The 13,448-nt window shown below is 37.4% G+C and overlaps 1 protein-coding gene across 1 annotated transcript in view; it reads right to left on the bottom strand.

Moving 5' to 3' along the window:
• The window catches only part of LOC149087853 (dual oxidase-like), a 195,313-nt gene extending 189,311 nt beyond the window's left edge, over window positions 1–6,002 (bottom strand). Inside the window, exon 1 of the mRNA XM_089242117.1 lies at window positions 5,532–6,002. Coding sequence (XP_089098243.1) covers window positions 5,532–5,634 — 103 coding nt within the window. The 5' untranslated portion in view covers window positions 5,635–6,002. The remainder of the gene's footprint in view (window positions 1–5,531) is intronic.
• Between the last annotated feature and the right edge of the window lie 7,446 nt (window positions 6,003–13,448).

Raw genomic sequence — 13,448 nt, 5'->3', positions numbered from 1 at the left:
TCATTATCTCCAGCTCGCGCGATGCCCCCGACAAAGGTTGGTGACGCACACTTTGGGAAACACTGATTTATATATGGGAACAAAGATTAAAAAATATATATGATCAGGGGGCTGTTTCCAAGTTTCTTTTTCTGTCATTTTCAATATTCCTGTAACCAATTCACAAATATCGATCCTCTCACCACAAAAACCAAAGTTTAAAGCAAAATATTGCTGTATTTAGTCTTTTTTAAATCGTAAAACCATTAGGAAATGCGGTCTGCTAACTAAGAACAAAAATAGTGTTACATAGTATTATTGACGTTATATGTCAATAATTAATGCTGTTATAACCGAGTTAAGAGTATCAGGGGCCCCCCCCCGGACCAATTGATTTTTCTGAGGCCCTACCAAACTCGAAAATTTCAACCAAATCTCATTTTTGTGCGGCCCCTCTTTGCTTGAGGCCCCCGGGCAGTGCCCGGGTGGGCCCATTCCTTAAAAAGGCACTGTCAGTTACCATATGGGTGCTCTCTTTCTGATGATGGGCATGAACAGTGCTCGCGACTACGGAGGTGGGGGGGAAGGTTGAAGACCTCCGGCTTTGCAGTCGGAAGTTCTTAGTAGGGAAATTTGAACTCTTTTTGTACTTCTTTGTGAGAGCCATCTCTTATTAGGAAATGAAAAACAAAATAGAGAAATAAGGTAAGAAACCGTAACCACGAAACTCAGGGCTACCGTCCATTAACGATACCAGAAACCGGCCTCGATATATATATATTTTTTTTATTCATTTATTTTTTTTCCTATCGTGCAGGGAAAGCAATTACCGGTCGTCTCATTAATTCTACGGTAATTATGCTGCCTTTTTTGCATGAATACCATAAAGCAGTGCAAAGTACGGGCATGGCCTAAGCTGAAATACGCGGTTTTCTGCTTGGCTTTTCTGCTGTTTTGTTGTTTTTTTTCCTTCTCTTTAGGGCGGTTATGTATAAATGTAAATTTAATGGAACTGGGGAAAAATATCAAGCAGAAGGCCTCGTGATTTAAATATACAGGGATGGAGGCCCTTAGGGCCGTCTATCTAATATATGAAACCCATGTAATCAAACAAGGCTACGACGTCTATATCAGTGGTTCTCCACTTGAAGTCGTGCGGCTATCCTGAGATATTCTAAGGCAGGCATCTTCACCACGGTGCTCATTGAAGCACCCAGAGTGCTCGATGCTCGTGTTCAATTTCGTGCTCGTGAGCACTTGACCAACGTTCCAATTTAACACCTTGTACAAATTGCATTCAAGGATTGAAATCACCTTGTGATTTGGCAATCACATGGTGTGCATGAAATCAGAAAGTGATTTCATGCATTAGTACGTCAAACTTGCCTTAAGGGTGCTCTTCTTTTGATGATGGGTACAGGCAGTGCTCGCGACTAGAAAAAAGGTTGAAGACCTCTGTGCTCAACCCATGGTCATGGTGTCTCAGAGTCATGGTGTTTCTCGCGTGAGCAAACGAAGCACGTTCCCAGAACCCACAAACATTTTGGACCCCATTCCAATGGCAAAATTGGCATCATCTTCCAATATTTTTTTCTCCAAATAGGATAATTTTTTTAGTCATCTTGAAGGGGGCCAAGGCCCTCCATGCCCCAAAGAAAAAGTGTTTTAAATCAGTGTTTCTCAAAGTTTGCGTCGTGGGTTTCAGTGGCATCAACAACCGTTGTAAGCGGCGTCGTGGCGAGCAGGAGATATTGATTGGGTACCCATTTCTGCTTTGAAGTGGTTCCTTTATCAGTTAAAATATCTTTTAATATTTTCTGGGCAGCCGCAGATGAGCCATTAATTGGCCCCAAAAAGTTTTTTTCATGCTATAAATTCATTATTGAAGGGTCACCCATGAAAATTCTGGCTGGAGGCCCGCTAAAGATCCCAGCGTAGGGGCCCCTGCTCTAGGTTGCGAGTGCCGTTTCTTTGTTAGCAAAAATTCCGAAATGGTACAAGAAATTTATTATTGGAAAGTCAGATACACGTCGCGGGTCCTTTGTGTTCCTCAGAGCAAGGATCCCTAAATTTTTATATCAAAATTTAAAGTCGCACCCCCCCCCCCAGCCACGTTCAGTCTTGCAATTTAACGGCCCTCTAAAAGTAGTCTTAATTACTGTTTTAATTTAATTTTAGCCTCAAAATGTTATTTTTGTGGCATACCATTTAGGAATCACTGACCACTGTCAGAATCCCTGGAGCGGAGAAACTATTTGCAAATTATTGTTGTCAGTATAGGTCTGAATTTTCAGTGTGTAATCTGACTGAATATAACTGAAACTACAGTCAAACCATGTTGCAGCAAGCTTCAAAGACCTTACTTACTAACCGATACGGCGATTCAAACTTCAAAGACCGAAATTCGGTTCGCTATGTCCGATCTAATAAGAGAAAATCTTACGGGACGGGACCAAAAATTTGTTAGATATATTCGAAGTTTCACCTGTATATCCATAGATGGTACTTGCATACCCCAGTAACACAGCTATATCGTTAGGATATCGTACCGATACCGATCCCACGTCGGAACTTCGAATGAATATCGAACGTCGGAAACTTTTGCGTGTTCGATATCGGACGATATAGCACAAAAAAAATATAGCACTCAATATAAACGCTGAAATATCTTTTTTCCCTCTAAAATAGTTTAACTCTCACTTTTTGAGCATTTTGTTTCGAAGCAGAGTGTCTTGTAGGACAATTAGTCTCTTTTGAAATAATCCAAATTTGTCTATATTGAACTACGTCGACAAATGTATGCCATTTCTACGTCGAACGATGTCGGTGCTGGGGTAATATACAGGGAGTGCCTTAAATTTTTAAATAGTTTAAAATTGAAGGAATTGATATAGTATTTGAATACGGTGTGCGAAAAAGTTATTGTCACGACGAGGGGAAGGGGTTTAAACAGAGGAAAAAAATTAATTCAAGTTTTTGTTTATAGAGGGTGCATCACGAAAACAAAGCATTGCAAATATGAAAATCAAAGTCCCACAAAACGCAGGGTTTACGATAAATAGTTCATTCCCGAATTTCCCAGTTACTGGAGTGAAAGGTTTTCATCATGATAGTAACATTGGTGGTGGATAAAGCACTATTGGCGAAGTTGTTTACCCCTCAGCCACGAATCACCGGCCAAGGCTTGGTGAATGTTTCGGACACAGAAAAGATTGAAGATAGGCACAGGTCAAGAATTAATTATTTGTTTCGTGCAGTGCTCTCTATGGACAAAAATTTGAACTATTTTTTCACGTTCAAAAAAAACCTTCGCGATAATAACTTTTTCGCAAACCGCATTCGATTCCTTCAATTCTTATGAATTTTCAAACTATTGTGCGAATTTATAGAGCACCCCACCCTGTACCTACCTAATAGATCAAACAGTCACGCAATAAGTGCATTAACAACAAAACTAAGTCGTTTTGTACGACCAATCAAGGAAGAAGCCCCGGGAAGCAGGTTTCAGTCATTTTTGCCATAGCTCAAGAATCTTTGGCTATATTAGTAGATTTGAACGACCCATCTCGGAAACCCCCTATGCAAACACCAAACATGGCCCCCGCTCTGTCCCTTGTGGGATATAAGCAGGCTACCTTGCGGCTGGGCCATGCTGGAAAAAAGAAAATGCCCCGCTAGCCACCAAGACCACTGTCCGACCTCCAACCCACGGAAAGGAATACAGACACCAACACCAAACATGGCCCAGCTCTGAGGCAGATTACCCAGCGGCTGGGACATGCTGGAAAAACTATCTTGATGTTCGGGCCCGGCAGGCATCCCCGGCCCGTAAGCCACAGGAAACCCCCTATGACCCAAGTTTTGCTTCAACTCTTCTAACCTTTGGTCCAAGTTGGATCAAAAGGTTAAGAACCCCTGGTTTAGGAGTGGGTACAACGGACGGATCTCTTCCAGAGTAATTTGTAATTTAACCTTCAAAAAGCGTCTAACTCAGGGGTGCACAAAAGTATCAGTAGTGATAGGCTGACTATATTTCCTTCATAAAAATACGGGAAATTGAGATCCATACGGGCCGTCTTAAGAGCATCATGGGTCCCCCGGGTCAAGTGTTATTTCTGAAGCCCTACTAGAAAAATTCTCGAAAATTTCAGCCATGAATTTTTCCCCCTTTTCTTGAGGCCCCCGGGCCGTGACCGGATGGGCCCATGCCTTAAGACGGCACTGGTCATCGCCAATTACTAAAAAAAAAAAAAAAAAAAAAAAAAATGTTGTCTAAGTAAAGTTTTCAACAATTGCTAAAACTGCTGAAAAATCACCAATGGGGGGGAAATAGTGGACTACTGCAACTCACAATTGATCAAAATGCAATGCACCAAAAAAAAAAAAATAAAACAAAGTAGGCCTATATGTTTAACAAATGTGTAAAACGAATTAACGTAATCATTTTAATTAAATATATTTGAGTCATAATTGAATCAGGGTTGCAACTAGATGCTTAGTCAGCCGGTGTAAGCACGCGTTTTGTAGCCCCCCCCCCCTTGAAATGTTGAAGGAGTTGAAGGGTGAAATTCGCCTCCCTGGTCCGGTGCACCAAACCCACCTGCTCCCCCCCCCCCACTCCTAGATGTAGCTCATAATTAAATAATGCAATTTAAAATCTTAATCCTTGATTTCACGAAAAAATATATGAAAAATGCAGTAAGATTCGTTGGAAATCAGGAAAAAAAAGGATATTCAATTGATAAGCCGGGACTGCCAAAATTACGAAAATTTCCCGTAAAATATGGGCCATATATATCGTGACTATATATATATTCTAATTTCTGACCCGCGGACTGAAAAGCTTGTGTACCTCCAGATTAAAATTAACAGAAAATGAAAATAACGTACAAAATTCTTTCGAAATTTTAACTTTGTAACAAAAATATTTATTTTTGATCGTCTTGGGGGGGAGGGGAGGAGATCTCACCGGAAGAGTCGTTGAGTCCCCTTATGCCCCCTTCCTGTGCACGCCTTTATACCTAACCACCAACAGATTTTTTTTTTAAAAATTACTTCTGATTGACGAATCGCTGCAAGACGCAGTACTGGTGGCACATAAATCTGTCAATATTCATTACACAGCTCAGTATCACTAGCAGTCAATATCACTATACAGCTCAATATCACTAGCAGTCAATATCACTGTACAGCTAAATATCACTAGCAGTCAACATCACTGTACAACTAAATATCACTAGCAGTCAACATCACTGTACAACTAAATATCACTAGCAGTCAATATCACTGTACAGCTAAATATCACTGTAAAGCTCAACATCACTATACAGCAGTCAATATCACTAGCAGTCAATATCACTGTACAGCTAAATATCACTGTAAAGCTCAACATCACTATACAGCAGTCAATATCGCTGTACAGCTAAATATCACTAGCAGGCAATATCGCTGTACAGCTAAATATCACTAGCAGGCAATATCACTGTACAGCTCGATATATCACAATACAGCTCCAAACAAAAAATCAGGAAAATACCAATATCAATTCTTACCTACAATCCGGAACTTGATAAGAACCAAAGCACAGAGTATTAGACTCCACGACGTCTTGTAATGAACACAGAAACACTTCACAACCGAACTCCACCACCTCATAATAACGTCTGAAGTATCAGAGCACAGACGCGTGCGTCTGTATTCAATCCGAGCATCAAAATATCAACACACACACACAACACGCGAAAATATAAAGTTCAAGATAAAAACTTCCAGAAAACGTTATGTAATCAATTTAAAAAAAAAAAAAATTTTTAAAAAATTATTATATTAACAATCACTAATTATTTCCCCCCGATCACACGTGTCAGTCAACAATCGCCGGAGCGACGATATGAGATTTCCGCGGAGCGACACAACACCATAGTTTTATAACACTTGAAACACACACAACAAACTATCACACATTAAAAAAGTTGACTGAGTGAGTGAGTGAGTGTGGAGAGAGAGCAACACTCTCTGTGTGTGAGATTATTTGCTTTTTTTTCTCTTTCTGTTCAATGTCTTTAAGAAGTTTTCTTTTCTTAACTAAGTTCGTCTCACCTGGCGGCGACCTATAGAACACGCCAACGTATCTTGCGTGACGGCGTTGAAAAGTAAGCAGCAAAGTAGAAAAGCCAGCGCTCTGAAATCCTCAGCGTCATTCCCCCGCGTACGCAAGACATGCAGCGAGAAGCACTTCCTATAGGAAATAGAATAATTTTCGGAAGCTATCAATCAACAGAATGACGCATTATTTGATCTTAATTATTCCTCGATTGATCATGTTTTTATTTCAACGTCGGGGGCTGCTAATAAGAAGAATTGGAATTGGTCTTTCAGTTGGTGGATTGTAACGGTGTTGAAAGGGGCAGGGAGACGTTTGCAACGAGCCAGTCTCGTCGTTGAAGATAACCCCCTTACGAGGTGGAATTCTGTCGTGTTTTTCTGTATAGTTAAATTAAAATTTTTAGAGTTTGGGTCTGCGGACCCCTTCCCTAAGACAAGGGACTTCGACACATGGCTCGTAGGCCACACGCGGCGCTCTCGATTATTCAAAGATATTTCCAGAATTATTGAGAGAAATGTTTCCAGAATTATTGTGAGAAATGTTTTCAGAAAAAATGAAAAATATTTCCGGAATTATTGAAACAAATGTTTTTACAAGATATACGGAAGACTGGATGTTGTGTTTAAGCAACACAAATTTTAACTAAATGTTTTAGACTAAATTTAAAAATGTTCAGAATGAACTAAATTTTTTTCAGAATAAATGGAAAATTTTTCAGAGTAAATGAAAAATTTTTTCAGAAAATAAATGAAAAAAATTTCAGAATTATTGAAAAAAATTTCAGAATTATTGAAACAAATGTTTTTAGAATGAATTTAAAAAAAAATTCAGAATTATTGAAACAAATGTTTTTAGAATGAATTTAAAAAAAATTTCAGAATAAATTTAAAAAATTTCAGAATAAATTAAAAAATTTTCAGAATAAATTAAAAAATTTCAGAATAAATTAAAAAAATTTCAGAATAAATTAAAAAAATTTCAGAATAAATTAAAAAATTTTCAGAATTAATAGAAAATATTTCAATTGTTTAAATAATTGTTTTTCTTATAATTTTAGAAGTTTTTTTTTAATGAAAATTCATTCAGTGAAAAAAAAACTTCCAGAATTAACAAAATTTCATATTTAATGGAAAAAAATAATTACGGGTTGAAAAGAAATTTCCGGAGTATATAGTAAGCAGCAGAAGCAGCAAGGCACCACGGGCCGAAGTCCTAGGCGTCTGTCCTTTCGTACGCAAGATACGCGTCAAAAAAATAAGTAAACACTTTCTATAGGAAACAGAATAATTCGAAGCTATCAATCAAGAAAATGACGCATTATTTGATCTTAATTATTCTCCGATTGATCATTTTATCTGGCTTTTATTCTCTCAACATTGAGGATTTTTATAGGAGATAGTATTTTTTAGGAACGGTGAAGTGTTGATTCTAAACCGGGTGTTGAAAGGGGGCAGGGAAAGGTTTTGTGAGAGCCAATCATCATTTTCAAAGACAGGGATCTTCAACGCAGGACCCACGTGCCACATGTGGCTCCTCGAAGCTTTTTACAGTGGCCCGCCAAAAAAACAACTTACATAGTTACAGAATTTATAGAAATGCTGAAAAAAACCTCAATGAAAAAATGCGTGACAGAAATGATTTCAGAATTGATGAGAAATATGTTCATACTCGTTGAAAGAAATAATTTCACATATTTCTAGAATCAAGAGGAATTAAGGAATGTTTCTGTAGAGTTAATGTAATATTTCAAGAATTTTGTACAAAAATTGCTCGACATATTTTCCCCACCATGTTGGAGTCTTGAATGATATTGATCATTGATCATTTTTGTCGCACCATGGTCATTTTCTCCATACGAGGGATAATTACACCGGGGCCCACAATTTATTACCGATTCCGAAAACTTCAGCTTTCGTCATTTTGGTCGGCTGAAGTTGGTTTTCTGTGGTTCCCAACTTCAAGGCGCAAATGCGAGCCGATCTCCCCGTTAAAAAGTCTCGCCACAGAGAGCAACAGTCCTACAACGGTAAATCATTCAACCATAGCACTTCACTCATAGTTAGTAAAAAAAACTGGGGGCAGATGACAGCACTACACATAACAAGCATTACACAGAAACAAACTTTACGTCAGGTTGCACTACACGTACACGCACATTCCCACATGTACCGATTCGTTGGGGGATTCCGCGAGGGGGGGGGTGTAGCAGTAGTAGGTAGGGGAAATAAGATGCTAAGGGGCGCTTAAGTCAGCCACCTCGTTGGGCAATTTGCCTGTTGTGGCGTTGTATTTGTATTTGTATTTTCTGCCTTTTTATACTCATCGTGAGGTTGGTGCGCTGATCCCCCGATTGGGACTCTAAGCCGACCCGTTCTGGTAGTCGTACTCCATTGAAACTTGATATACAGGGTGTTCTTGTATTAATGGACCGACAAACTCAGAGAGTTGTTAATAGGCATCAAGAGGAACAAAATTTGCCAAGAAACATGGTGTCGCAAACCACGTTGAGAGGGTGAAAATCGCGAAAAACACATGCAGACTCTGAGTCCATAGGAGACGAAAGGTGAATGTAAGTTGATCGCTGAATGCGTTTGTGGGTTCGCTCACCATATCTGATGTAAGCAGCATCGCGAAACGCATGCGCTGGGATAGGATCACGCCCTGCGGACGACGTAAATTAGCGCTATTGCCGTAGTAATCACGTGTAGCAGTTAGATTGGACGCGCGGGACCCGTTGCTTGGCCTCCACGTTCGTGGGATCTCAATCCTTGTGACTTTTTGCTATGGGGGGGGGGGGAGGCATCTTAAATCACTCGTTTATGCGACGCCTATGGACATACCGGAGGATCCGATAGCGTGGATTGTCCTCGCTACGGCAGACATCAAAAGCATACCTGGTATCTTCGAGCGCGTCCGGAAATCGTTTTTACGCCGTTGCAGACTGTGATAAAACGTCAGTGGCCACCACTTCCAACAACTCCCGTAATAATTAATCAAATAAATCTTTTTGTAGTTATTATTGTCCTTTTTGTCTGTCGTTCCAGCGTGACGTTGGAACCTGCATACGATTTTCACTCTCTCAGCGTGGTTTGCGGCACCATGTTCTATAGCAGTTTTCGTTCCTCTTGATGTCTATTAACAACCCTCTGAGTTTGTCGGTCCATTAACAGAACACCCTGTATAAGCTGTGTATGTACCATGAGAAAATGTAAAATGTTATAATAAATCGCCACTTTTTCACCTGGTGGTCGAAAATTAAACAGATTTTTTTTTTAAATTATTATGGCATAAATCTCTCTCCCATGGTTCCATTAAGATATCCTAAAAATTTGGTTGTGTTCGGATAAGCAGTTTTTGAGAGAAAGAACTGTGAGTACACGGGAACTTTAATTACAAGCACCCTGTTTTTGCGAAGCATTTGTACACAATATTCGCACAGGCGTACACAGGGAGAGGGTGCGAAGGAGCCTGTTCTCACCCCCCCCCCCAAGATGATAAAAACTTAAATATTTTTAAATAATTAAAAAAATTTAAAATACCGAAAGGAAATACTTTTATACGCTATCTTGTCCAATTTCTGTTAATTTAAAATGTTTTTGAGAGATTTAGTTCAAATTCTAAAACATAGTCATTTCAAAATTCGAACATTTATTTCGAAATTTTACAATTTTATGGGGCACGAGGAAATTTCTTCACAGCACGGCACGATTTCTCTAAATTTTTACACTCGTTGCCTTTTTTCGGTTGTGTTAGCCTAGTGCTTGTTGAGTCGTATTCTATCACCCACCCTAACGTCTGCACTATGGCATTTTTGAAACACCCTGTATTAGTGGTCATATCATCGAAAATTTTCATAAATTTTTCGTCTTGACTCCAGTAACACTCATAATTTTTTTTTTTTCTGGCATCTGCATCCGATACCGCAACTATTTGGCGAAATGAAGTTTCCATGACATTCTGACAGCTGTATTATTAACGCTATACATCAATGGAGAAGAAAATTCTCGAAATCGAAATGGAACCGTTTTCAAATGGCAATTTTTTGCTCGATTGCATTTCTATTATAGCTATCGATCTGTCCAAACTTATAATCAAAATACTTTTAGAAGAAATATTTAACGATTGAATAGACAATATAAAAGCTGCATAACTTCATGTACCTGATGTTTCGTAAAAGAAAACTATCCCAGACTGATAAACATCTTCATCCAGAAAGCTATAAAATTGCATGCATTGCAATAATGATTCAAGAAAAATAATAATGAGGCTCGATAATATATTTTGCCTGTTTTGTTTGTATACCGTGTCAAAATTTTGTAATCACGATTTTAGAGTTATGTGCTGGGATGATAAATATATCAGCAATGTTAATGTCTTATTTACTGTCTCGTATGTGTATTAAACATGGAAATATGATTATACTGTGTATTGCAATAAGTATATAGGGAAATATATGATATTGATGAGCATAAAAAATGCATTGTTTTCTACAGCATTCTTTCAACAATCATTGTTTTCTAGAGCTTTCTTTCAAGAGTTTTTCTTTAAAACTTCCGGAGTCTGTTGTATTTTACAGCGAACTTTCAAAGGTCATTGTTGTCGGGGACATTCTTTCAAAGGTGAATTTTGTGAAAAACTTTCTTTCGAAATCATTGACGTAAGAAACTCTGTCAAGTCTTTTTTTGTGTGAAAAGTATTCCGCAAGTAATTGCCGTAAAAAATTCTTTCAGAGCCATTGGTACAAAAAGTTTTTCCCGAAGTAAAAATATTCTTTCCAAAGCATTTGTTGTAGACGAAAAGCATTCTTTGAAAAGTCATTTTCGTGAAAAAATTCTTTCAAAATTTGTGGAAAATATTCTTTCAAAAGTCAATGTCCTAAAACATTCTTCGAAAAGTCATTTCTGTGAAAAAAAATTCTTTCAAACGTTGTGGAGAATATTCCTTCCAAAACCGTGTGGTTATAACGATTCTTTGAAGAGTCATTGTTGTAGAAGCACTACTTCAAAAGTCATTGTTGTGGAAGCATTCCTTAAAAAGTCATTGTTGTAGAAGCATTCCTTAAAAAGTCATTGTTGTGGAAGCATTCCTTAAAAGGTCATTGTTGTGGAAGCATTCCTTAAAAAGTCATTGTTGTGGAAGCATTCCTTAAAAAGTCATTGTTGTGGAAGCATTCCTTAAAAAGTCATTGTTGTGGAAGCATTCCTTAAAAAGTCATTGTCATGAAACATTCTTTCGAAAGTCATTGTCATGAAGCATTCCTTCAAAAGTCGTTGTCATGCAACATTCTATCAGAAGTCATTTTTGCGAAAAGTATTCTTTCAAAAGTCATTTTTGTGAAAAGTATTCTTTCAAAAGTCATTTTTGCGAAAAGTATTCTTTCAAAAGTCATTTTTGCGAAAAGTATTCTTTCAAAAGTCATTTTTGCGAAAAGTATTCTTTCAAAAGTCATTTTTGCGAAAAGTATTCTTTCAAAAGTCATTTTTGCGAAAAGTATTCTTTCAAAAGTCATTTTTGCGAAAAGTATTCTTTCAAAAGTCATTGTTGTGGGAAGAAATTATTTCAGGAACCATGGGAAACATTTTTTTAAAGATCAGCTTCTGTAGAAAATGTTCTTTCAAATGTTAATTTTTTCAGAAAATATTCTTCAAATGTCACTTTTATCAAAAGCATTTTTTGCAACATCATTGGTGAAGTCATTTTGGTAAAAAAAAACGTTCTGTCTGGCATCATTGTCACTGTTGCAAAACATTCTTTGGAGAAAGTCACTGTCTCAAAACACACCTGAAAAAATTTAACATTTTAGTAGAAAATGTTTTCGAATGTCTTTTTTTGGAGAAAATTTCCTTTGAAAGGTCATTTGTTGGGAAAATTTTCTTTCAAAGGTCATTTTTAGGGGTCATTCTTTCAAAGGTCATTTTTAGGGGTCATTCTTTCAAAATTCATTGTCCTAAAACATTCTTTTAACATTCAGTGTCTTCGTATAGCATTCCTTCAAAAGTCATTGTCGTAAAGCAAACATTGTAATCGTTTCGGAAACGTTTTTTCATAGGTCATTGTTGTGGAGAAAATGTTTTCGAAATTCATTTGCTGTGGAAACATTTGTTCAAAAGTAACAAATAATAGTTAGTTATATAGTTATATAGTTATATTATAGTAAATAATATTTTTTCAAAAGTCATTGCTATATGTGAAGCATTTTTTCAACATTATAATTGTTATGGAAACATTCTTTCAAAATTCATTGTCATCGTTAAACATTGTTTCAAAATTGATTGTTATCGTAAAGCATTGTTTCAAAATTGATTGTTATCGTAAAACATTCATTCAAAATTCATTGTCGTCGTATAAAATTGTTTCAAAATCGATTTTCGTCGTAAAAACTTCTTTCAAAATTCATTGTCATCGTGAAACATTCTTTCAAAATTCATTGTCGTCGTGAAACATTCTTCCACAATTCATTGTCGTAAAACATTCCTTCAAAAATCATTGTTGTAAAAAAAATGCTTTCGAAAGTCATAGGTTGTGTAAAAAATTCTTCCAAACGTCACCGTCTCGGAAAGCATTCTTACGCAAGGCATTTGTTGTGGGAAACATTCGTTCGAAATTCATTGTTGTAAAATTTCTCCCAAATAACCAATATGTTATAATATTAACAACGTGGAGTTTAAACAAAGGAAACGGCATGACATATGAAACCTGTCCTTCGCAGCAGATTCGTGTGTCATTCGTTCATTCTCCGGGGCATCTTATTGGCGTGACGTGTCATTGTTCGTACTTGGCCGTCAGAACACTTTGTAGTCTGGATTTTCCAAAGGGGAAATACGCATCAGATTTCTGGTTTGGTTAACGCCCTAATTTCACGGGGGACCTTCACACGGACCACAGAAGGTCATCAAGCCGGTCGTAAATTGTCCTTAATGAAGTTATAGTGTGACTCATTTCATCTGATCTACAAACTCTGTTGAAACATTCGCGTGAGGTGGATTTCTCAAAATTCCAGGCAATGACCGTCTAAACTATTTCGACGTCATCCGCTGCATACGTCAAATTAACCAGTGGTGTGACGATCAGATTTCATATGATGGAAGCTCGCTAAAATTTAATCATTATTTGTACTTTCGGGCAGACAAAGTGAAATCGATATACAGGGTGGTCTTAAAATAACTTTGCCGATACGCTAACCCCTAACGACAGCAAAAATCAACTAAGCCATTGTTAACCGCTCTTAAAATTCTCGTGTAAGCACATTTTTTTTATATATGATGACTAGTTACTTAGATAACATATGTTCAAAGTTTCAAAAAATTGCACATCAATTTAGCATTTTTTCTCTGTAATTAATGCAAATTTCAAATTAATTATC

Source organism: Pholcus phalangioides, unplaced genomic scaffold (genome assembly GCF_987345545.1).
Source record: "Pholcus phalangioides strain wild (caught in Gottingen) unplaced genomic scaffold, Ppha-v1.0 ptg000003l_1, whole genome shotgun sequence".
Lineage (NCBI taxonomy): Eukaryota > Metazoa > Arthropoda > Arachnida > Araneae > Pholcidae > Pholcus > Pholcus phalangioides.
Note: the sequence above shows the minus strand (reverse complement) of the source record. Positions and strands in the feature narration are given on the sequence as shown.